Source organism: Gorilla gorilla, chromosome 5, assembly GCF_029281585.2.
Source record: "Gorilla gorilla gorilla isolate KB3781 chromosome 5, NHGRI_mGorGor1-v2.1_pri, whole genome shotgun sequence".
Taxonomy (NCBI): Eukaryota; Metazoa; Chordata; class Mammalia; order Primates; family Hominidae; genus Gorilla; species Gorilla gorilla.
Window position 1 is genome coordinate 73,900,510 of NC_073229.2, and position 25,484 is coordinate 73,925,993.

General features: G+C 36.1%; 1 protein-coding gene across 4 annotated transcripts in view; it reads right to left on the reverse strand.

The window, feature by feature from the left end:
• Positions 1–25,484, reverse strand: part of COL21A1 (collagen type XXI alpha 1 chain) — a 189,281-nt gene that overhangs the window by 59,058 nt on the left and 104,739 nt on the right. For 2 of the 4 annotated variants that reach the window (XM_063707667.1, XM_063707669.1), the window contains 6 exons: positions 24,238–24,291; positions 24,093–24,146; positions 8,500–8,553; positions 7,969–8,024; positions 6,612–6,663; positions 6,435–6,488 (listed from right to left, as the gene is read on the reverse strand). In XM_063707667.1, the coding sequence (XP_063563737.1) occupies positions 6,435–6,488; positions 6,612–6,663; positions 7,969–8,024; positions 8,500–8,553; positions 24,093–24,146; positions 24,238–24,291 (324 nt within the window). Of the gene's footprint in view, positions 1–6,434; positions 6,489–6,611; positions 6,666–7,624; positions 7,923–7,968; positions 8,025–8,499; positions 8,554–24,092; positions 24,147–24,237; positions 24,292–25,484 lie in introns of those variants that run through there. The other 2 variants (XM_063707668.1, XM_055390334.2) reach the window with 2 other exon arrangements.

Below are 25,484 nucleotides of genomic sequence, written 5' to 3' on the forward strand. Positions count from 1 at the left end.
ACTTAATCTGCACTACAGACCAAACGAATCAAATAGATATTTACAGAACATTTTATCCAAGAGCTGCAGAATATAAATTGTTTTCTTAGCATGTGGATTATTCTCAAAGACAGACCATAGGTTAGGTCACAAAACAAGTCTTCAAACATTCCAAAAATGGAATAATATCAAGCATCTTCTCTGATGATAATATAATAAAGCTAAAAATCAATAACAAGAGGTATTTTGGAAACTATACAAATACATGGAAATTAAACAATATGCTCCTGAATGCCCAGTGAGTCAATGAAGAAATTAAGAAGAAAATTGAAAAAATTCTTGAAGCAAGTAATCATGGAAACACAGCATACCAAAATCTATGGGATACAGCAAAAACATTAGTAAGATGGAAGTTTATAGCTCTAAGTATCTACATCAAAAAAGAGAAAAAAACTTCAAATAAGCAATCTAACAATTCATCTTAAAGAATTAGAAAAGCAAGGGCAAACCAAACCCAAAATTAGTAGAAGAAAAGAAATAATAAAGATCAGAGCAGATATCAATGAAATTGAAATTTAAAAGCACAAAGATCAATGAAACAAAAAGTTGGTTTTTTTGAAAAGACAAACAAAATTAACAAATTTTTAGCCAGTGTAACCGAGAAAATAAAAAAGGATACCCAAATAAAATACAGTCAGAAATGAGAAAGGAGATATTATAAATGATACTGCAGAAATTCAAAGGATCATTAGCGGCTACTATGAGCAACTATATGCCAATAAATTGGAAAATATACATGAAATGGACAAACTCCTAGATACATAAAACCTACTGAGATTAAACCAGGAAGAAATCCAAAACCTGAAAGGACCAATAACAAGTAACAAGATGCAAACTGTCATAAAAAGCCTTCCAGTAAAGAAAAGCCTGGGACCTAATGGCTTCACTGCTGGATTTGACCCAACATTTAAAGAACTAATACCAATCCTACTCAAACTATTCTGAAAAATAGAGGAAGAAGGAATACTTCCAAACTCTTTCTACGAGGCCAGTATTACCCTGACACCAAACCAGACAAAAACATACCACAAAACAAAACTACAGGCCAATATCTCTGATGAATATTGATGCAAAAATCTTCAACAAAATACTAACAAACCAAATTCAACAATATATTAGAAAGATCATTCATCACAACAACCAAGTGGGATTCATCGCTGGGATAAAAGAATGGTTAAATGTATGCAAATCAATCAATATGATACATCATATCAACAGAATGAAAGATAACCATATGATCATTTCAATTGATGCTGACAAAGCATTTGATAAAATTAAATATCTCTTCATGATAAAAATCCTCAAAAAAGTAGATATAGAAGGAACACACCTCAACATAATAAAGGCCATCTATGACAAACCCACAGCTAGCATCACACTGAATGGGGACAAAAAAATAAAAGCCTTTCCTGTAAGATCTGAAACATGACAGGATGTCCATTGTCACCACTCTTATTCAACATAGTACTGGAAGTCCTAGCTAGAGAAATCAGACAAGAGAAAGTTATAAAAGGCATCCAAATTGGAAAGGGAGAAATAAAATTATCCTTGTTTGCTGATGATATAATCTTTTATTTAGAAAAACCTAAAGACTCCACCAACAAACTATTAAACTGATAAATTTGGTAAAGTTGCAGGATACAAAGTCAACATACAAAAATCAGTAGCATCTCTATATGCCAATGGTGAACAATCTGAAATAGAAATTTAAAAAGTAATCCCATTTACAATAGTCACAAATAAAATTAAATATCTAAGAATTAACCAAAGAATTGAAAGATCTCTACAATGAAAGTTATAAAACACTAATGAAAGAAATTGAAGAGGACACCAAAAAATAAAAAAATATTTCATGTTCATGGGTTTGAAGAATCAATATTTATGTTTAAATGTCCATACTACCAAAGGAATTTACAGATTCAATGAACTTCCTATCAAAATACCTATGACATTCTTCAGAAACATACAAAAACCAATCCTATAATTTATATGGAATCACCAAAGACCCAGAATAGCCACAGCTATCCTAAGCATAAGGAATAAAAGTGGAGGAATTACATTACCCGACATCAAATTATAGTACAGACCTATATTAATCAAAACAACATGGTACTGGCATACAAACAGATACAAAGACCAATGAAACAGAACAGAGAACCCAGAAACAAATCTACATGCCTACAGTGAGCTCATTTTTGACAAAGATTCTGAGAACATACACTAGGGAAAAGACAGTTTCTTCAAGAAATGGTGCTAGGAACACTGGATGTTCCTATGCAGAACAATGAAACTAGACCCCTATCTCCTGGCATATACAAAAATCAAATCAAAATTGACTAAAGACTTAAATCTAAGACCTCAAACTATGAAACTACTACAGAAAAACATTGGGGGGAAATCTCCAGGACATTGATCTCAGAAAAGATTTCTTGAGCAATACCTTACAACCATAGGTAACCCAAGTAAACATGGACAAATCATGTTGAAAAGCTTCTGCACAGAAAAGTATACAATCAACAAAGTGAAGAGATAGTCCATGAAATTCAAGAAAATATTTGCGAACTACCCATCTGACAAGAGATTAGTAATCAGAAAATACAAAAATTTCAAAGGACTCTATAGAAAAAAAATCCAATAATCTTATCAAAAGATGGGCAAAATATTTGAATAGACATTACTCAAAAGAAGACATACAAATGGCAAACAGGCATATGAAAAGATGTTCATCATTGATAATCAAAGAAATGCAAATCAAAACTAAAATGAGATATCATCTTTCTCCAGTTAAAATGGCTTCTATCCAAAAGGCAAACAATAACAAATGCTGGTGAGGATGTGGAGAAAAGGGAACACTTCTACACTGTTGGTGGGAATGTAAATTAGTACAACCACTGTGAAGGACAGTTTGAAGATTCCTCAAAAAACCTGAAAATGGGTTAGGCGCAGTGGCTCATGCCTGTAATCCCAGAACTTTTGGGAGGCCAAGGAGGGTGGATCGCCTGAGGTCAGGAATTCGAGACCAGCCTTGTCAACATGCCGAAATGTCTCTACTAAAAATACAAAAATTAGCCGGGCATCGTGGCAGTTGCCTGTAATCCCTGCTACTTGGGAAGCTGAGGCAGGAGAATTGCTTGAACCCAGGAGGCAGAGGTTGCAGTGAGCTGAGATCATGCCATTGCACTCCAGCCTGGGCAACAAGAGCGAAACTCTGTCTCAATTTAAAAAAAAAAAAAACTAAAAATGGAGCTACCATATGATCCAGCAATCCCACTGCTGGGTATGTACCCAAAAGAAGAAAGGAAATCAGCATATTAAAGGGATATCTGCACTTCTGTGTTTCTGGCAGCACTTACAATGGCTAAGATTTGGAAGTCACCTAAGTATCCATCAACAGATGAATGAAGAAAATGTGGCACATACACACAATGGAGCACTATTCAGCCATAAAAATCAATGAGATCCAGTCATTTGCAACAACATGGATCAAACTAGAGATCATTATGCTAAGTGAAATAAGCCAGGAACAGAAAGACAAACATCACATGTTCTCATGTATTTGTGGGAACTAATAATCAAAACAATTGAACTCATGGCATAGAGGGTAGAAGGATGGTTACAGAGGCTGGGAAGGGTAGCCATCAAACTATGAAAAGACATGGGGGAACTTTAAATGCATATTCTTAAGAGCAAGAAGCCAATCCGAAAAGGCTACATAATGTATCATTCCAACTATATGATATCCTGAAAAAGGAAAAACTCTGGAGAGAGTAAAAAGATCAATGGTTGTGAGTGGTTGAAGAGAAGAAAGGATCAAAAGGTAGAGCCCACAGGATTTTTAAGGGAGTGAAACTATTGTCTATGATACTACAAGGTTATTTTTGTCATGTGTGTGTATATATATATATATATATACACACACACACACATATACATATATATATGTATATATTTGTCAAGTGTACAATACCAAGAATTAACTCTAACTATATAAACTATGAACCTTGGGTAATAGTGATGTGTCAATTGTAACAAATGTACTACTCTGGTGGAGATGTTGATCATGGGAGAGCCTGTGTACAGGGTTGGGAAGTGGCAGGGGATGTGTGGGAATATGCTGCACTTTCCATTCAATTTTGCTATAAACCTAAAACTGTTGTTAAAAATAATTTAAACAAAAAAAAATAGCTTTTTTTTTCAATTCATGAATGTTTCCATTAAAAATTTACAAACAGACAATACAGAAAAACTTCATTGTTTTTAGGAGACCCATGCTAATGAGAAAATAGGAGACATAACAAAGGTCAAATATGAAGGGTGGTATGAACCTATAAGGAAGGCAAATATCAAGAGTGAACTGACCTCAAAATGTTGAACATAGTGATATATTCCTACAATAAAATACTATTAGCATTAAAAAGGAATGAAGTACTACCGATACAAGCCAAAGCATGAATGACCCACAAAAATGTCATGGTAATTGAAAGAACAAAAGGCCATATATTACATGTTTCCATTTATATGAAATGTCCAGAATACACAAATCTGCAGAGACTGAAAACAGAGTAATAGTTGCCAAGGGTTTAATGTACAGGTAGTAGCTTGTTGAGAAATGGGGAGTGACCACTACATGAGCATGTTGCTTCTTTTTTTTTTTTTTCTTTGAGATGGAGTCTGGCTGTGTTGCCCAGGCTGGCGTGCAGTGGCGCCATCTCAGCTCACTGCAAGCTCCGCCTCCTGGGATCATGCCATTCTCCTGCCTCAGCCTCCTGAGTAGCTGGGACTACAGGCGTCCACCACCACGCCCAGCTAATTTTTTTGTATTTTTAGTAGGGCATGGTGTTTCTTTATGGGATAATGAAAATGTTCTAAAAATTGACTCTAATGAGGTTTCATAACTCTGTAAATACACAAAAACTATTGAATTCTACACATTAAATGGGTGAATTTTATGGTATTTCAATTATATAGCAATATAGCTGCTAGAAAACAGTGAACTGATGTTTACATTTGCAGGTACATGAATGCACATACTACCCAGATTAAGACTAAAAAGGAATCTTAAAGCTGTGTTCAAATCAGGAAATGAATATAAGAACTAATTCCTTATTTAACACTTATTTTTTGCCAGGAACTGTGCTGGGTGATTTGTCTTACTCAAGTCCCTTTCATACCATTCTAGATAGGTAACATTTACTCTATTTTCGAAATAGAAACTGTCAAAATATTTGCCAGAGAACATACAGCTAGTTAGAGAAAGTCATTGCAAGCTGGAAATCCAACTCCATTCTATTCTCTAAGCTCTCCTGCCTCCCAAAAAGAATAGTCCCATTTCTTGGGGCATATGGATTTATGCTAACAGAGGACAAAATATTAATTAAAATGAATGCTTAGGTTGTAGGCAAAGATAAAGTCTGTGTTCTCTCACATAGTCTAGATTATAAACTCTGTAAGAGTAGAAGCCATGATGGCTTTATTCACCTCTATATGTCTAGTTTCTAATAAATATCAATAAAATCTGTTCAATTAAATAAGTGAGAAAATATGAAACCACTGAAGCATAATTAACAAGAAGGAACCAAGGACTTTAAAGTGGGTTCCCATATTTTATAGTCAGGTTACTACTGTCTTAGGAAGTGTTGTCTCAAAGTATACTCTTTGAAGAATCATGGATATTTGAAAAACCTTCATAGCACTTGAAGCAAATAAATGAATAATTTTTCCTTTAGAAAACACCTACAGACCAAGAAAATTTGGACTGAATTTCTGAGCAACTTTGGGATTCAAAGAACTGACCGTTAGAAAACAAGATAACATCCCTATGTCCAATGCTTGACCAAATGGCCTCTTCAGCTCTGATGGCTTATACAAACCTTCTCCTTAGGCATCCAAATCAGCTAACTCCTAACTGTAAGAATATGATGGTGCTAATGGACCACCCCAAGGGCATGTGCCCTTGAGTTTTTTCATAGACAATGAATTATTGACACTTTGCAGTTCCCCACTTACTCTAATGCTCTCATGCCCATACCACACAACTGATAAAGAAGCCGGGGTTAAGAAGACAGTTTCCCAGCCCACTGAAACCTCAAATCTTTGGGAGACACAGAAAAGCACCTCTGCTTCTAACCTGCCAAACAAACCCATCTGAAGGGCTTATTGAAGAAGCTCAACCTTGTAATATCCTATGATTCACTTCTGACACCTAAGAGTCCACAATAAAGTCAAAAGAAATTCAGCAGCATTTTTAAATTACACGTAAAAAACCTTTTAGCTCATGAATTTTATCCCAATGCCACATGTTAAAAAATTTTAATATTGGTACATTTTTCTTATGTTTCCTCACAAGATACAAAAATCTTTTTGTTTTGTCCTTTTTTTTTTTTTTTTGTAAATACCTTGAAACCAGGACTACCCATTAATCCATCCTTTCCATGTCTTCCTGGTTCTCCCTAAAAAATAAATACATATGCTTTAATATATTTTTGCACTAATTTTTTCTCTTTTAAGACAGATACTATAAGATAGATTTTATTTAAAGCAAAATACTAAGAGCTTTTTTCTATCAAACTCACAGCAGGTCCAGGGAGGCCAGGGAAGCCAGCATTCCCCTTTTCACCTTTTGCACCCTGTATCGAAAACAAACACTTAAAACACAATCTTTACAATAATGTTTTCAAGTTCCAACCAAAACTTAAATAGAAAAGCTACTAAGTTAACATCATTATGTAGTAAAAACTCATGGAACTACAACTCATGTTGACTCTGCAAAGCACTATTTTACCAACCCAGTGGATGCAATATCAAGACATTAAAAATGTTGATAGATGCAGAATTATCATTACAAGCATCTAAACATAGAAATAACATCTTGGCAAAATTAAAAAGCAGTGGGTATTTTAAATATTCTTCCCTCAGTGTGAGGAACTAGAAAGGCCCATAACATCAAATTTCAGTGGACATGTTTTTTGTTTGTTTGTTTTTGAGACGGAGTCTCACTCTGTTGCCCAGGCTGGAGTGCAGTGGTGCAATCTCCACTCACTGCAAGCTCCGCCTCCCGGGTTCACGCCATTCTCCTGCCTCAGCCTCCCGAGTAGCTGGGACTACAGGCGCCCACTACCACTCCTGGCTAATTTTGTTTTTGTATTTTTACTAGAGACGGGGTTTCACCGTGTTAGCCAGGATGGTCTCGATCTCCTGACCTCGTGATCTGCCCACCTCAGCCTCCCAAAGTGCTGGGATTACAGGCATGAGACACTGCGCCCGGCCTTCAGTGGACACGTTTATGAGCCACTGCGCCCGGCCTTCAGTGGACACGTTTTTTAAGCAGCTACTGCTTCCTAAGGAATCTCTCACTGTAAATCTGTAAATCTTTTTTTTTTTTTTTTTTTTTTTTTTTTTTTTTTTGAGACGGAGTCTTGCTCTGTCACCCAGGCTGGAGTGCAGTGGCGTGATCTTGGCTCTCCGCAACCTCCGCCTCCCAGGTTCAAGTGATTCTCCTGCCTTAGCCTCCCGAGCAGCTGGGACTACAGGCTCACACCACCACGCCCAGCTACTTTTTGTATTTTTAGTAGAGACAGGGTTTTACCATGTTGGCCAGGCTGGTCTTGAACTCCTGACTTCATCATCCACCCGCCTCGGCCTCCCAAAGTGCTGGGATTACAGGCGTGAGCCACCGCACCCGGCCTGTAAATCTTTTAAAAGCTCAGAATGATCAACAATACAACATAATCTTATAGGATACCATAATAGCACTCTGCAGTCACCAGTTCTTTTTTTCTTTTTTTTCTTTTTTCATTGTTCTGAATTAATCCCCTAAGAAGGGTGAACAGAGCTAGCTGTTCTAATGCTGGGTTAGAACTGCAATTCAAGTTTTCTGTTTCCATTACATTAAAAGTTCAATATGAATACTTTGTTGTGTGATCTATACTTCCCTTTTTGCCATAAAATCCAGGTGATCCTTTGTCTCCTTTGGCACCCATTTCACCCTAAAAGACAAAATATAAATAGTGAATATTTAAGAAATATGAATATTTTTCTTATAAAGAAAAAATACAGATTATAAGCAAAAGAGTTTAATATGCCAAAAGCAAAACAAAATAGAAATAAAATAATTTAAAGTTTGCTTTAAAAGGCCTTCATTTCCAGGCTTTATAAAGAAAAATTTTAAAAATAACATTTAATGCTATAACAAGGCTTATAGTTTAAGGCCTATATTTAAGAAAACTTGTATACAGTATAACATCAATTTTTAAATACTATAAAATCATATATTTATAACTGGAAACTTTAAAGGGAATTTTGTAAAGTTTTTTATAAACTAATATTAATCTTAGCCCATTGTTTACTTTATCTCTAATTATATATGAACATTTATTTATAACACATTTGTAATATAAAAGTACTTTATATTTGAATTTAAAAATGGCTTTGCTATATTTAAAAGAAACAGATTTCTTCAACCTTTGATCCTGGCATGCCATGAAGCCCAGGAAAACCAGGAAGTCCACGATCACCCTGAAAATAAAACTGAAATTAATTACAAAGAAAAACCATTCCAGCCTAAACAATATCATCATCTATTCTTCAACTTCACCCTTGTCAAAATCCACTTCAAATCTATCTGCAAACAGTTAATTTCATATCAGCATTCAATCATCTCTATGAAAAATTATCCCTACTTTTCAGGGTTTCATTTATAATCAGAGAAGATAAGTATTTTGGAGCTAAGAAAATCTCACTAGCAATCCTGACTCCACCCTTAGTTAGCTACCACCTATTCTGAAAAAGTCTTAGGCTTTTACAGGGGCAAGACATATGAATTAATTGAAATGATCTAGTCCCAACACACTCAGGAAACAGTTAACCTCTGAGGTCCTATCCAGCTCAGTAACGAAAGACCCTAAGCATAAAGTCTAAACACAGACTAGGATTCTGTGGAATTTTTAAAAATTGCTTATCTTACTAATTACTCATAGAAGGTATCTGTTCATATGTGTCTATGAACATGAAGGCCGTAACTTTTCTCCAAAAGAGAAAAGATGAAGAAAAGTCATAACAACTTGTTATTTAGTAGATATAAGTTTAGTACTTAGTTCAGCGGGATATGTTGGATGGTACTGCTTTAGCTTCAAAATCTTAATTGTGGAGACATAGTAAATAAAGAACCAATGACTTTCATGGCAAAATTTGGGTCAGATTCACTTTTATCTAGACAAATTAAGATTATACACAAGCAATCAATTATACTCCTAGCTTGTCTGGTAGACATATTAAAGATTATATCATCTGTGACTGATATAATTTTTATAAAAGTTATTGATTCATATGATTTAAAGAGTGATATATTTATTCAAGGCTTATAGAACCCTCCAAAGGCAACTCTTTTTATTCCAAAGTTCTGCATCTCTTTGAGTTCAAATCACCAAACCATTGGTTATAGCTACATTTTCCATTTTCTTCATTATCTACTGACTTCCCACCATGAACGCAGAGGATTAATCTCTCATAGCATCCAACACCTCCTCCCCATCTCCACTTCTAACAGACACAAATCCCCTTAACCCTCAATTACAGCTTTGGTTAAATCAGTAGTCAGGGTTTATTTTGTTAAGACTTGCAGATAAGCTATAAATATATTCTCATTACTTGCCTTTTCTTGCCCAAATGTTTATCTTTCCTGGAGTTCAAATATGGCCATTTTAATCGTTTAGTTTCCTATAAACTTATTGTTATATTGAACTCCAAAATGTTTCCAACTGTCAAATTCACTTGATTGTATTCATTTGCATTGAAAATTTTTCTTTAATAAATATCTCCTAGACCTGTCTCATTTCAGTATGAATTTGATGTTCTTTATTTCTGAGTTCACTATCTTGTTTAGGGGAATATAATATCCAATGGCTTCCTGAGAAGGAATACACGGGAGATTACTTTCTGCTACCTTAAATCTCTGAAAATGTCCTTATTCTATTCATTTATATAATTGATGATAATTTAGAATTTTTAAATCAGACTTTTGAAGGCTCTGCTTCACTCAGTTCTTGAGTTCAGTGTCACTAATAAGACGTGTGAAGTCTGATTCCTGATCATTTGTATGTAGCCTTTTGTTTCTTGTGTGTTTTTTGGAGCCTGGAGTGGGAGGGTAGGGATGGTAGGACTGGTGCAGTTTTTTCCCGAAGAAGCTTGCAGATCTTCCTCTTGTTTCCAGTGTCTTGAAGTATTATGCTATTATACACTGGTGTGGTCTATAATCATCCATTATGCTAGGTACTCTATAGGTCTTTTCATCTATAGAGAACTCATGCCCATACACGTGGACATCCCAGACTGCACTTCCAAGCTCCATCCTCATCCATACATCACATAAACAGGCTCCTCTCAGCCACCTGTAAGCATAGGGGTGGACACACAATTGTGCTGGAAGGTCTTTAGGAAGACAAAGGCAGGAAAGGGGACGGCAAACCCTGGAAATGGGATTGGGGTAGATTGTTCAGGGACTGCCAGAATCTAAGATCCAGAATGTGTTTTTTGTTTGCTTGTTTTTGGTTAAGCTCAATGGTGTGATGGAATGTGTTCTTCAGGTTCTGAAGACTCCTCACTCAACACTGAGGAACACAGCTGAAGCAGGGTGTAGCAGGGGTTCTGCCTCCCTGAAAGCATTCATGACAGGGTTTTTTCAATTCTTCCTCTCCCTGTCTTGTATCAGTTTCTTCCAAGACTTTTTGTTTGTTGATCTTTAATGTTCCTGTGATATTTGGTGATTCTTTATTGTCAGCTCACATGGAAGGTGATAGGAGAATCTCTCCGTGGGTAGAGTTCAATGACTCTGAACTTCACTGTAATGTGGTCTGGCTGTGCCATTTCATTGGATGCTGTTCTAGATGTCAGTAGACTTCCCATACAAGGATCTTCTATGTCTCTAGTTTATAGGACTGGCTGACTGCATTCTGGAGGCCACGTAGAGAAAGACGAGAAGGAGGTCGCCACATGAGTAAACTATCACCAATTCCCATTGTTTTTGTTTTGTTTTGTTTTTTGAGATGGAGTTTCGCTCTTTCGCCCAGGCTGGAGTGAAGTGGTGTGATCGCGGCTCACTGCAACCTCTGCCCCCCCAGGCTCAAGTGAGTCTCCTGCCTCAGCCTCCTGAGTAGCTGGGATTACAGGTACCCACCACCATGCCTGGCTAATTTTTGTATTTTTAGTAGAGACAGGGTTTCACCATGTTGGCCATGGTGGTCTCAAACTCCTGACCTCAGGTGATCTACCTGCCTCGGCCTCCCAAAGTGCTAGGATTACAGGCATGAGCCACCATGCTCAGCCTACTCCTATTGTTTTAATTTTAGTACAACTCTCCCTCTTCTCCCCAGGCTAGAGACCCTCAGCTTTCTCTTCTCCAGAAAATAAAGTTTTGTGTTTCTGCTACGGTGGAGGAGAGATTCACTTGGCTACACAGAGTTGAGGAAGGGATAGTGGGATTTAACTCTTCTTAAATGGACATTCAGTCATGTTTGCAATTTTAGCTCTGCTTTCACCTCCACTTTAGAAACATTGATATTATCATTTCCGGAACCTGTGGAGTATCTGTGCATATGTGTGCATGTGTACATATAAGTGTGTGTGTGTACTGGCAAAAGGGGGGCCTCTGTTATATAAATCAGATCTCTTCTAATTTTAGGATTCAGCTTCCCAGTATCCTAGAATGCAGATAATACAGTAACTGGTGATATAACCTTGACTTTATAAGTGACAGCAACACTCAGAGAGACTAGAGCAACAAGAGGGAAAAACACAAGTCCCTGAATGAGTTTGTAGACAACCAATTATATGAGAAAAACAAACTTCTTTCTCACTTAAACTACTGCATTTGGTCTATTTGTTATTGATCTTTGCCACCCACCTAACAAATACAAAGAATAACTATGTTTCCAGTCTAAAAGGAATCATATTTTTTAGCTTATACTAAATGTCTTTCTCAAGAATAATTGCTTCCTCTATCACGTGCGTGTGTGTGTGTGTGAGAGAGAGAGAGAGAGAGAGAGACAGACAGACAGAAAGATAGGTAGGGAGAGAAAAGACCCAATAAAAGCCTATAACACCCTACAACGAATTATTCCCCAAATTCAACAATTTACCCAGAGGACAAAAGAAAAAATAAATAAATTTTAGGGGAAGACCAAATGACACAAGAAAACTGGGTATTCTTTCCCCTACCATATGAACTCCTAATACAAGAACCTAACCCAAACTACCTTTTGAATATATATATTCAAAGTGTGTGTGTGTGTGTTTGTGTGTGTCATTCAGAAATTTTATATCTAAGATCCAGAATGTGTTTTTTGTTTGCTTGTTTTTGGTTAAGCTCAATGGTGTGATGGAATGTGTTCTTCAGGTTCTGAAGATTCCTCACTCAACACTGAGGAATACAGCTGAAGCAGGGTGTAGCAGGGGTTCTGCCTCCCTGAGAGCATTCATGACAGGGTTTTATATATATATATATAAAATTTCAAATTACATATTTATAATTTAAAATTTGAAATTAAAATTTCAAATTATATATATGTATATTATATACATATATTTCCCTTTTGCTTGGAGCAGAAGGAGTGGGCAGAGTTCTGAGAGAGAGAACGAGGACTGGAGTTAAGAAAACAATCTGAGTTGACTCTTTAGAAAACACTACATTGAGATAACCAGTTAAAGGCAGAGCTAGACTAAGATATACTATTAGTAAGATGGAATTTAGCTGGGTAATGAATGCTTAATAAAACTATAGAGGAAAGAGGTAAGCTGAGATTCCCTATTAAGGTTGAACAAAGTCCAAGCTATGACTTCCATTCTCTGGCTATAGGTTATAAAAGACATAATATCCAAACTTTCTTTTATTGGAGATAGCAAACAGATCTCAGATGAAGTAGGAAGACTAGGAACATCCACTCATGTTGGGACAGAAAAAATACAAGGTCTGGACAAAGCTACTCTCATGTGCCGAAGGAAGATTTTTAAGTATAATAAAAAGGTGTAGTATTCATGTTAACATAAATCAGTGTGAGAGAGAGAGAAAGAAGGAGAGAGCAAGCAGCAACAAGTTGTCAGCAAAACTGTTGGGGAATATTGAAACAGTATGTACAAAATATGGAACACAAAAAAGTATGGCTCAAACACCTTATACTCAATCAAGTTATTTATAAGGTTTAACAGCAATGGATAGCAAAGAAGAGATAAAGTTGGGCCAAAGCCTATCCAGGATGGGCATGTAACATAAAAGATAAATGGCTCCTGTGTTGGCCTCTGAGCCACTGGGTCATTTGTTACTATAATGCAGCTTAGCCTAAGTTAATTAGTACAGTTGGAATATTAGAAATAGGAGGCTGCCAAAACAACAATATTAAAATGTATATATGTCATTGGCTTTTGGGACAGGTAGTGAGCAATGAAAAACAATTACTGAAGGTTGAAAAAATGGTTTCTTATGTAAAATTGTGGTGAAATAATTGATAAAAAGCCTTGCTTGTAATAACTTCCAAAGGAAAATAATATATCAAACGAACTTATAGCTAGAGGTAAAGAACTGAGAAAACAGAATGTAAATATATATTATGAATTGACTGTTATTGGAAGTATTTGACAAGGTACTATTTTAAAAAATATATGCGCTCACAAAATAATTGGCCAGGTTGCAAGTAGTAATTAAAAGAAATAGAACAAGTATAAAAACACTGGGATTGGGAGATACAATTGTTTTTCTCATCTCTAATGTAATGGTGAATGCTTTTAAAAAATAAAAGTCCAGTTAAAACTCAGCCTCTGGGAGGGATGAAATCAAAGATGTGGCTATAAACACCATCCTTAAAAATCTCTGAGTCCATTAAGGGGAGGTTCAATAAATCCTGTCAAGCTGGACAGTGTGACTCATGAAAAGTAAACAAAGAGTGTAGTGGATGCCTGATTAATTTAGGTCACCCATTATTAAGTGTAGAGAAAGAGATGTGATTGAAACAAGATTGTGGATGCTGCTACTGGCTGGAATCAAAAGTCAAAAACATAAAATTGCAAATACACACACACATATACATATACTATATGCTGTTGAGAGAGTTATATAATACCACAGGAACCACCAACCTGAACTAAAAGAGACTCTGCCTGTTGGAGACTTAACATGAAAACAAAGTTACCTTGTATTTGCACTATTTTTAATACTTTTTCTGGACTACCAACAAATTTAGACAAATATAGAAAAAAGGCTAAAAATAAAAGGAAGAAAAATTATTTTTAAGATTATACCTCTAATATGTCAATAGATCTAATAACCTAAATGAGTAAGAGAAATGATTTCACTTGGTGCTTTAAAAATATAAAAAATAAATAGCTTTTTATATATAATATAACCAATACAAAATATATTTTTAAAGGGCTCCATTTATAATAAAAACAAAAGAGATAAAAAATTTTTAGGTTAAAATAAAATTGGATAATGTTCGGGACTAATATCAAAAAATTCAAGATTGAAGTAAAAAGAAAAATAAGCCATAATCTTGAATAGCAATTGGAAAGATGTCAATGCTTCTAAAACTAATCCATATGTGCAAAGGGATCCTAACTGAAATGTGAATAGCAATTTCTAAAAAATTGAAGGAAAGATATTGAGCTTTATCTGGAAAAATAAGTATTCAAAAATAGCCAGGAAATTTTGATTATAAAGAATAATGAGGAAGGATTACCCCTGCCAATATTAAGTCAGATCATGAAGTGACAATAATTAAAACAATTCTGCAGTGGAGAAGATGTAGACAGGTCAATGGAACAGAATGTAAAGCCAAAACACCAGGCCCAAATGAAAATGGAAATTTAATGGAAATAAATGGAGAAAAAAGTGGTATTCCATGAATACTATGGCAACTGGCTCTTTATTTAGAAAAATGATTTCATAAAATAAGAATGCTGGTATGGTTTGGCTGTGTCCCCACCCAAATCTCATTTTGAATTGTACCTCCCACAATTCCCACTTGTCATTGGAGGAACCCAGTGGGAGGTAATTGAATCATACGGGCGGGTCTTTCACGTGCTGCTCTCATGATAGTGAATATGTTTCATAAGATCTGATGGTTTTAAAAATGCAAGTTTCCCTCCACAAGCTGGCTGTTTTCCTGCTGCCATCCATGTAAGACTTGACTTGCTCCTCCTTGCCCTCCACCATGATTGTGAGGCCTCCCCAGCCACATGAAACTGTCAGTCCATTAAACCTCTTTCTTTTGTAAATTGCCCAGTCTCAGCTATGTCTTTATCAGCAATGTGAAAATGAACTAATCCATTAATTGGTACCAGTGGAGTAGGGTGCTGCTGAAAAGATAACCAAAAATGTGGAAGCAACTTTGGAACTGGGTAACTGGCAGAGGTTGGAACAGTTTGGAGGGCTCAGAAGAACACAGAAAAATGTGAGAAAGTTTTGAACTCCCCAGAGACTTGTTGAATGGCTTTGACCAAAATGCTGACAATGACATGGACAATGAAACCCAGGTTCAGGTGATCTCAGATGGAGATGAGAAACTTGTTGGGAACTGGAGTAAAAGCAACTCTTGTTATGTTTTAGCAAAGAGACTGGTGGCATTTTTCCCCTGCCCTAAAGATTTGTAGAACTTTGAGATTATTTAGAGTATCTGGCAGAAGAAATTTCTAAGGAGCAAGGCATTCAAGAGGTAACTTGGGTGCTGTTAAAGGCATTCAATTTTATAAATGAAGTAGAGTATAAAAGTTTGGAAAATTTGCAGCCTGATAATGTGATAGAAAAGAAAATCCCATTTTCTGTGGAGAAATTTAAGCTGGCTGCAGGAATTTGCATAAGTAACAAGCAGCTGAATGTTAATCTCCAACAAAATGGCAAAAATGTCTTCAGGGCATGTCAGAGGTCTTCATGGCAGCCCCTCCCATCACAGGCCTGGAGGCCTATGAGGGAAAAATGTTTTCATGGGCCAGGGCCAGGGCCCCCTTGCTCTGTGCAGCCTAGGGACTTGGTACCCTACGTTCCAGCCACTCCAGCCACGGCTAAAAGGGACCAAGGTACAGCATGAGCCATTGCTTCAGAGGGTGCAGGCCCCAAGCCTTGGCAGCTTCCATGTGGTGTTGACACTGCAGATGCACAGAAGTCAAGAACTGAGGTTTGGGAACCTCCACCTAGACTTCAGAGGATGTATGGAAATGCCTGGATGCCCAGGCAGAAATTTGCTGCAGGGGCAGGGTCCTGGTGGAAAACCTCTGCTTGGGCAGTGAGGAAGGGAAATGTGGGGTTGGAGCCCCCAGAGTCCCTACTGGGGTACTGCCTAGCAGAGCTGTGAGAAGAAGGTCACAGTCCTCCAAACCCCAGAATGGTATATCTACCAATAGCTTGCACCATGCACCTGGAAAAGCCACAGACACTCAACGCCAGACTGTGAAAGCAATCGAGAGGGAGGCTGTACCCTGCAAAGCTACAGAAGCAGAGCTGCCCAAGACCACGGGAACCCCCTTCTTGCATCAGCATGACCTGGATGTAAGACATGGAGTAAAAGGAGAGCATTTTGGAGCTTTAAGATTTGACTGCACCGCTGGATTTCAGACTTGCATAGGGCCTTTACCCCCTTCGTTTTGGTCAATTTCTCCCATTCGGAATGGGAGTATTTATCCAATGCCTGTACCCCTATTTTATCTAGGAAATAATTAAGTTGCTTTTGATTTTACTGGCTCATAAGTGGAAAGGACTTGCCTTGTCTCAAATGAGACTTTGGACTATGGACTTTCAAGTTAATGCTGAAATGATTTAAGACTTTGGGGTACTGTTGGGAAGGCATGATTGGTTTTGAAATGTGAAGACATAAGATTTGGGAGGGAACAGGAGTGGAATGATACGGTTTGGCTATGTCCCCACCCAAATCTCAAATTGAATTATAACTTCCATAATTCCCACTTGTGGGAGGAACCCAACAGGAGGCAATTGAATCATGGGGTGGGTCTTTCCTGTGCTGTTCACATGATAGTGAATAAGTCTCATAAGATCTGATCGTTTTAAAAATGGGAGTTTCCCTGCACAAGCTCTTTCTCTTTGCCTGCTGCCATCCATGTAAGATGTGACTTGCTCCTCCTTGCCTTCCACCATGATTGTGAGGCCCCCTCCCATGATTGTGAGGCCTCCCCAGTCACATGGAACTTTAAGTCCATTAAACCTCTTTCTTTTGTAAATTGCCCAGTCTCAGGTATGTCTTTATTAGCAGTGTGGAAACACACTAATAAAAATGCTTACCTAACTTTACTCCAAAAACCAAAAATTAAAGGTAAAAAATAAAATAATAAAATTACAAAAATAAAATAATCAGTAATTATAATCAACATGCTAGAATGTAAAACTTTTCTATTTATATACAAAGATAGGAGAAAAAAAGAAGAAAAAACTACTTGACATGAAAATGAAAATTTTCTCTATGGCTAAAATTCCAAAAACCAAGTAAAAACACATAATACAACCCAGAAAAAATATTTTCACACATACAAACAACAACTTATGAAACACATATAAAAATCAGTCTTTAAAAGGATCACAGCCCAGTAGGAAAATAAAAGATATGAGAAAACCGGCAAATTACACAGAAGTAACACAATGCCCCCAAATCGCATGTCAAGATACCTTACCCAACTCACTAATAAAGCAATGAAAATCAAACCAGTATCATTTCTAAACTATACTGGTGAAAATTAGAATTAAAAAAAAACAGTGCTGATAAGAATGTGAGGAAAGATATTCTCATATACTTGTTGAAAGAGAATCAACTTTCTGTGAACTCAATAAGCAATTTAAATCAAAGTTTAACTATGAAGTTAACCCTTTGATCTAATAATCAATTTCACTTCCGAGGACTTTTCCTGTTGATAAACTCATGAAAAACTACTGAGAAATATATTCAAAGATGTTTCTTACAGTCTTATTGGTAATGCCTAAATAATAATAATAAATAAAGAACCAAGGCAATCTTTGAGATTTCTTAAATTTGATAAAACAGTCCCTACATTGTATAGCTGTGATTAACCTTTTATTTATACTTTCTTTCATGAAGGCTTTCCAATTTTTAACTTTCCTTTAAACTCCTAGAGAATTTTATTTGACTTTCTTCTTTGGCACTTAACACTGACTATCTTGAAATACAGTTACTTTGTGTTATGTCCTTTATCAGACTCCAACCTCTTTGAGGAAACAATTCATCCTTAACTCATTCCTATTTTTTTCTCGGTACAACTACCATTTACTCATATCCAGATTCCTCTCCACTCTCTGGCATATGGGAAATCATACTTACCTAATCTGTTAAAATACATGTGGTTTGCACAATTTGCTCTAGTTAATTAAACATGAATGGTAGTGATTTAAAAGCCAATGTTTGATTCTCTCTGCACCTGCCACTATAATTAGTCATGATCTAGATGGTGAAATATCTGTTAATCTGAGTCTCCCTGTGAAGACAATGGGAAGCTCCTCACTGCTGCTGATAAATATGTAGTTTAAGGAGCAATAAACCTTTGATTTAAGCCACAAGCATGTGGGGTTTGCTTGTTACTGTAGCATAAGCTACTCTAGCCTGCCTATTGTCTTGCTTGTGATTAATAATAATTTGCTGAATATACAGAATGTTTTCATTTCCCAAAACACAGTCAACATTCTTGGGTGCTCAAAGAAAATTTCAATAAAACAAATATTTGGGAGAGTCACACTCTTGGTCCTATCAGAGTTTACAAGTGATTAAAGTCAAAGAGAATCCAAACTAGTAAGATAATTCCACTTCCCACAGGCTGCTTTCCAAACCTTTCATGGCTGATGAATATAACTTTGATGAGCCTGTCCATCTTTTAAGCCGATCTAGAGTCATAGTCTTCAGTCAGGTCAAGATTATTTTTGGGGCTAGTAAAAGAACATGAGAACTACTATTTTTAAAATTCATTTAAAAAAAAGTCTTTGTGTGTGTGTTTCAAATTCACATAATACTTTGCTCAGTAGCACAGACATATAATTTTTATATATGAGTCTACATGTCCAAAAGTCTTTTACTGCAATACATTTTGCAATTTAAAGGTTTGATGACCTATGATCTAGAATGAACTATCCCTCTTCCCTAGAGAGAAATGTAAACCATGAACACTCTTATGGCGCAGTCAGCACAACTGTGGGTACTCATTCATCTTCTCCCTCCCCTGCCTATCTTCTTGGCTCTTGACAGGGATTCAGGGATTCTTCTCACAGTGCAGGCAGTAGACTAAAAGAAGCACAAGTCACACAGTGAAAAACTACTCTGGCCAAAGCAGAAAAATACAGGAAAAAGAAAGCCAGATTGGGATCAAGGTATTTTATTTCAACCCCCTAAATCCTTGAGTAACTTGAGACAAATGACTTAAGCTCTTCATTTTTCAGTTCTCCAAAATGTAAAATGAGGATAATTTACTTCACAATTAATCTAAAATGAGCACAGTATGACTTACTGTACTAATCCCATAGGACTTTTTGTGAGGATTTAATGTAAAGGGGAACGCATATGGACAAAATCAATGCAAAACATATCAGGAGTAAAATAGAAAAGGGTACACACCACAGTAAAAATCCTGAAGGCACCCAATACATAAAGTTTTGTACGGATCCGTGGCTTCTTTTCCTCTCAGAAAAAATAAAAGCAAAAACAACAACAAAAACACAAATCCTAAGTCTTACACAAGCTCAGGCAATAATGACCTATGGGAAACTATTTTAATCTACTAAAATAATTCCTCTTTCTAACACAGTGATGGGGATTCCATTTGGGGTTTGGGATTACCATTGAATTACTCATGCCTACAAAAGAAATAGATTTCTAAACTTCTACTACTGAGTCTCTGCAGTAGCTTCTCAATGACCATACAACAGAAGACATCCAAAGAGAAGATAAAAATCAAGTTTAGAACCAACAAAATATAAAGCATTTTAAAAAATTCAATAAAAGTTTTAAGTTTCCTTATAATACCAACAGAAAAAAGAGAAAACCAGGACAGAAGAGGAATAACATCCAATAAATAAGGCAAGACATGGAATTAATGGTTCTTCATAATAAACTAAGATGTTAAATCCACTATATTATAGTTTTAAAAGAAAAAAGGTTGAAAGATCAGGAGATAATCCAGATTGCAAAAGCAGCCACAGAATTAGTTAAAACCTGAGCACACATAAGTCAGCACCATGTGTACAGAAAGGACACTCAACAATGCCTAATATCAGACAATATTTAGGGAGGGCAGAGCTAGTGCTGTTTGGGGAGAAAATCCTCTGAGGAAAGGATTTTTTTAAAGGAAATTGCAGTTTTTGCCATTGAAAGTAATGTCAAAAATCACAATTACTTTTGCACCAACCTAATAGTAACACCACTTCCATAAAAAGTAGAGAAATTTGTTTTCTGAAAACTCGATTGTAACAACTCCAAGTTTCTCCAGATTCAGATGAAGCAAAATATTTTTTAGAAAAGAGGTTGTGCATATGTGTATGTCTGTATTTAATATTCTTATTATTTACTATAGTAATCATATCAATACTTATTACTATAATTATAAAATATATGCATATATATTTTATATATACATTTATATCCATATATGTTTATACTTCTTAATATTACAATAATAAAATCTCTTAATGAGGAAGGGGAAGAGGACAGGGCTGAATCCTGGAGGCACCCAAACATTTAGAGAATGTGTGGAGGAGGAAGAGAAAGAGCCAACGAGAAAACATGAAAAGGTAACTAGTGACGGCAAGGAGAAATCTAGAAGCATGTGGTATCCCAGAAGCCAAGAGAAGAAATTGTCCCAAGAAGGAGGGAATAGTCAACAGTGTCAAACACTGTAGAGACATACAGCAAGACAAGAAGAAACAACTGAAAAATACTGACTACTGGATTTCAAAGATGGAAGACTGGTGATCTAAATATGCAGCAGAAGGTTGGGATGGAAGTCCTACTAGAGTGGGACAGAGAGAGAAATGGCAGTGAAAATGTGCAGGAAATAAAGGCAAACCTTTTGGAGCACTTGTACTACAATGAGAAACAGGGAAATGGCCTGGTAGCTAAAGGAAGCTATGTGGTAGAGGAAGTGGGGAGGTTTGGGTGGTTTCAAATGGATCATCCTTTAGGCTATTGGGAAAATTTAACCAGAAAAGAAAATGACTATTGACACAGAAGAGAAGGGCTAGTTAATACACAAAGTAATGGAAAAAGATGGGATCCAGAGTGCAAGAGGAGGCCTGTGGACTCCACATGGACACTTCGCCCATAATAAGAGGAGGAAAGGCAGAATATAGGTACATATACGGGTAGGAGGGTAGACATAGTGGGAAGACATTTAGGGAATTTCTGTCTGATTGTTTCAGATGCAGCACTTCAACAGAGAGAGGAAGGATAAAGGATCACTCAAAGATATTTCCAAAAATTTTGCCTTAAGTAATCAGCAGAATTGTGGCCCAATAACAAATCATGATCATCATCACTATCATCACCAATTTATAGCATTTAATTTAGGCCAACCACATGCATGCCCTCATTAATCTTCACAAAAAGCCTACGCAATAAGTAATACTATGGCTTCCACTTTCCAGATGATAAAAACCAGGTTTAAGTGTGATTTGGGAGGTAAGCAGTCTGAATTCAGAACTAAGCCTATAATCTATAATCTGTAACTGTTTAAGCCCCCAAATCTCACACACATGCACACTTGTGCACACACACTTGTGCACATACACACACACACACACAAGTGTTTGGGCATGGTGTTATCAGAAAATCACATGGGTAGACTCTCTCCCTGTTTTGGTAATTTTTGTTTGTTTGGTCTTCAGGAACACTGAAAGAAGTAATACCACTAACATACTGTTTTAACATGTATTCTCTAACATTTTTTAGCTTTTTTACCCCTGTTCTCTCAAAATATATATTGGAGTTCCTTGGTTATGACTGACTCTATAACAGAAATCACTGTAAAACCACTTCGTTTTTCGATGTTGGAGGCCCAGAGGTAAGGAACTTTATTCAGGCAGGGAAGTCTTACCCATCACATGGTGCTCCAGTCTGGATGCTGAGGACAATGGGAAAGTGAAGCTTTGAAGGGACCACTTAAAAGTTGAATGTACTAACAAATAAAATAAAATCTATAATTCTTCCAATAATACCCTAGATATAATTATGATATTTTATTTCTTAATCCCAGAAAAGTCAAGTAATGAGTTTGTACAGAGTCTGGATAGATTAAAAAATAAATTACTCATACTTCCTACATCTGTAAAATTGAATTTGCCATGGAAAAGTTTCACACTCAATTGGAAAATTCATAAATACATATCAATTAACCAGCATCGCCTAATGTAAGTTTTAACAAAAAATAGTTCTCCATACAATTTAAATATATTAGTTTTTTAATATTGAGGAAGTATTTTAAAGCATTTAAAGTATTTTTTAGATTTCAAAGAATAGCTTTAAAGCATGTAATAAAATTAGTTACCAACTGAAGACTATTTGCTGAGTAAGTATTCCTTTTGATTTTGCAAATTCAGGAAAAAACATCCTGCAAAATCTATGTATATTCTATTGTGTGATATGTGAAGAACAAATGTTAAAGTCAGAAAGAAAGCACATCTAATTTCAATTATCTTAAGTGGAAATTCCTACTGTAGGAGTCTTTGGAGAAAATCCACAAAATGGAAATTATTCTGGGAAAATGTCCTAATGGGGAACAGTATTGTGTGGAACAATCTTCCAAAGGCCACTGCGTGATGCCTGGAAAAGTATCCTGCACTGCCACAAGTCAAAGTCATCTCAGGGGTATGTTCTTTAACCCTTCATTTCCAAAAATCAAGGAACCATGTTATAAAGGAATAATCAAGGAAAAACCTTCAATTAACTTACTAAATTATTTTAGCTCTGGGCAAAGAACTCTCAGAAGCCACATGGAATGTGAAGCGGAAACTTGGAAGGTAGTACACGGTGATTTTAGACCCACAATGACTATGTCAAATCAGAGTTTAACCCCAACAATGAACTTCAGAAAACAATCAACTCTGAACAAAATCCACGACTGGTCTGAAAACAGAGACCTTGCCTAAATATACATCTTATTTATCTTATCCAGTAAAATGTATGACATTGTAAAATTCACAGACCTATATTTAAAAGACAACATAATGACCCAAAACAATAAAGCAGTCAGCATAAGATGCCACTAGTAGAATTATAGTTATTCTTTTATTTTAAAATAAGGAACATTTATTCCCACAAAAATTTAGTTCAATTATTTTAGGATGTACAAATAAAATCCCCCTTTTTATGTTTAGTGTGTAAAACTCAACTAAAGAATGAAATCAGTATGTTGGGGAGGTATTTGCACTCCCATTTTATTGCAGCACTATTCACAGTAGCCAGGACATGGCCTAAACCTAAGTTCTGTCAATGGATGAATGGATAAAGAAATTGTGGTATATATACATAATGGAATACTATTCAGCTATAAAAAAGAAGGAAATCCTGTCATTTTCAACAACATGAATGAACCTGGAAGACATTTTTGTTAAGCGAAATAAGTCAGGGACAAAAAGACAAATACCATATCATCTCACTTATATGTGGAATCTAAAAAATGTGGCTGAGCCAATAGGCCACGTGCCAGATAGATACCAATTGTGGAGATGGTCCCTTGGGTATTGGACTATCTGAGGTTAACATGGTAACACTTTCCTTTCACATAACCCACTCCCCTCTAAGAAGGTAACTCCCTGTGGAGCTTAACCACAGGGAGAGAACATGGCATAGGGCAATGCCAATGTCTGTTTCATTTGATAGTGGTCAATGATAACTCCTTTTATGTAGTGATAAAGCCTTCTATAAGCTTTATTGTCTAATAGCCACTGACAAATTTCTGAGCCCACAAATCTTAGAATTCACCAAGACGCAGACTATTGAATGGAAACCATCATAGCTAACATCCTTTATCTTTGAGGGGCTAACACCATTGATTGCATTTTTGTGTGTGTTTACCTTGTCACCATCTCGCCCTGGTTCTCCTTTGTAACCTGGTAGTCCTCGAGCTCCCTAAATTAACCAGAAAATAAAATTTTGTTAATTATTGGTTTTAGTTCACTAAAAATAAAATTTATAAAATGTATATAAGTGGGTCACATACTTGTATTCCTGGAGATCCTGGAACACCTGGTGTCCCTGCAATTCCCTGATATCCCTAAAGAAAAATTTAAAAAGAAAAAAATTAATATTTCATCATATTTACCAAGAGAAGTTCTTCGTTTCAGAATTCACTCTTATCTCAAGTTTCTCACGCCTAAAACTTCACTTAGAGACAAATCCAAAATAATAAAGTGTTAAATGCTTAATAAGGAATTCATAACCTTGGATCTTTATGAAATCCTTTAAAAAGTATATAGGGCCCTAAATATTTGTAAATTAATAAAAATATTTAGAAAATCTTAAGAGGAGAGTTAATGTTCACAGTTTCTTAAGAAATGTACTGGATTTATTAGAAATACATTCAACATATCCAAGAGAGAAACACTTCAAGAGATTGGAGGATTAAACAAATGTGTATTTGTAAACCACCTAATTAATGGCCATCTGAGTTAGTCCCTAGAATAAATTAATCTTTAATTAATATTATTATTCAATCTTTAAATTACTCATTTTAGAAAGCTGCTGATGTTAAATGTAAGAAGGTGGTTATGACATATCCCCCATGGTCCCCCAAGGCTGGGCTGTTTGCTTAGGGGAGGGGGATGAGAGAAGTCACTCTCATCCCCACTGCTTCTTAGACATCCCTCCTCAAAAACTGGAACTTTGGTAAAATAGCACAATTTTTTTAGACAGAGTTGAACTATTTATTGTTGGTTTAGCACATGGCAGCTAAAGTCTCCAAATTAACTTCTAGGCTCTAAACATTTATCTAGGTTTCTTAGGGCTGATTGTCAGGTTAATGGACCACCTGGCACCTACAAACATAATAACCACTATCAAGTTCCATCTTTCTCACATTCTTTATTCAGACTCCATTTTTCTTAGATCTTACTGTTTGGGTACCAGTCTTCATTGTCAACTATGTTAACACAGATCTCATTAATGTTTCCAATTACATCTTCATTCATAAATCTAAAAGCTTCATTTCTATGTGGCTATTCATGGGTGTCTGCACTGGTCTCCATATTCATCCACTTATCTGTCAATATGTTTTTAACTGTAATTTTAGAGACATCACAATTCCCTGTTTTTCTGTTCACATTTTCAAGTATCCTTTCTAATATTCTTTGCTACCTCTAGTAATGAGTTGTCTCTGAAAGATCAGTCTTATTGTTTTTCTCCTTTTACTTGCATTTACATTTTCTAATGTGTAAATTGCCTTCTCAGTTACTTATAGAATGAATGACA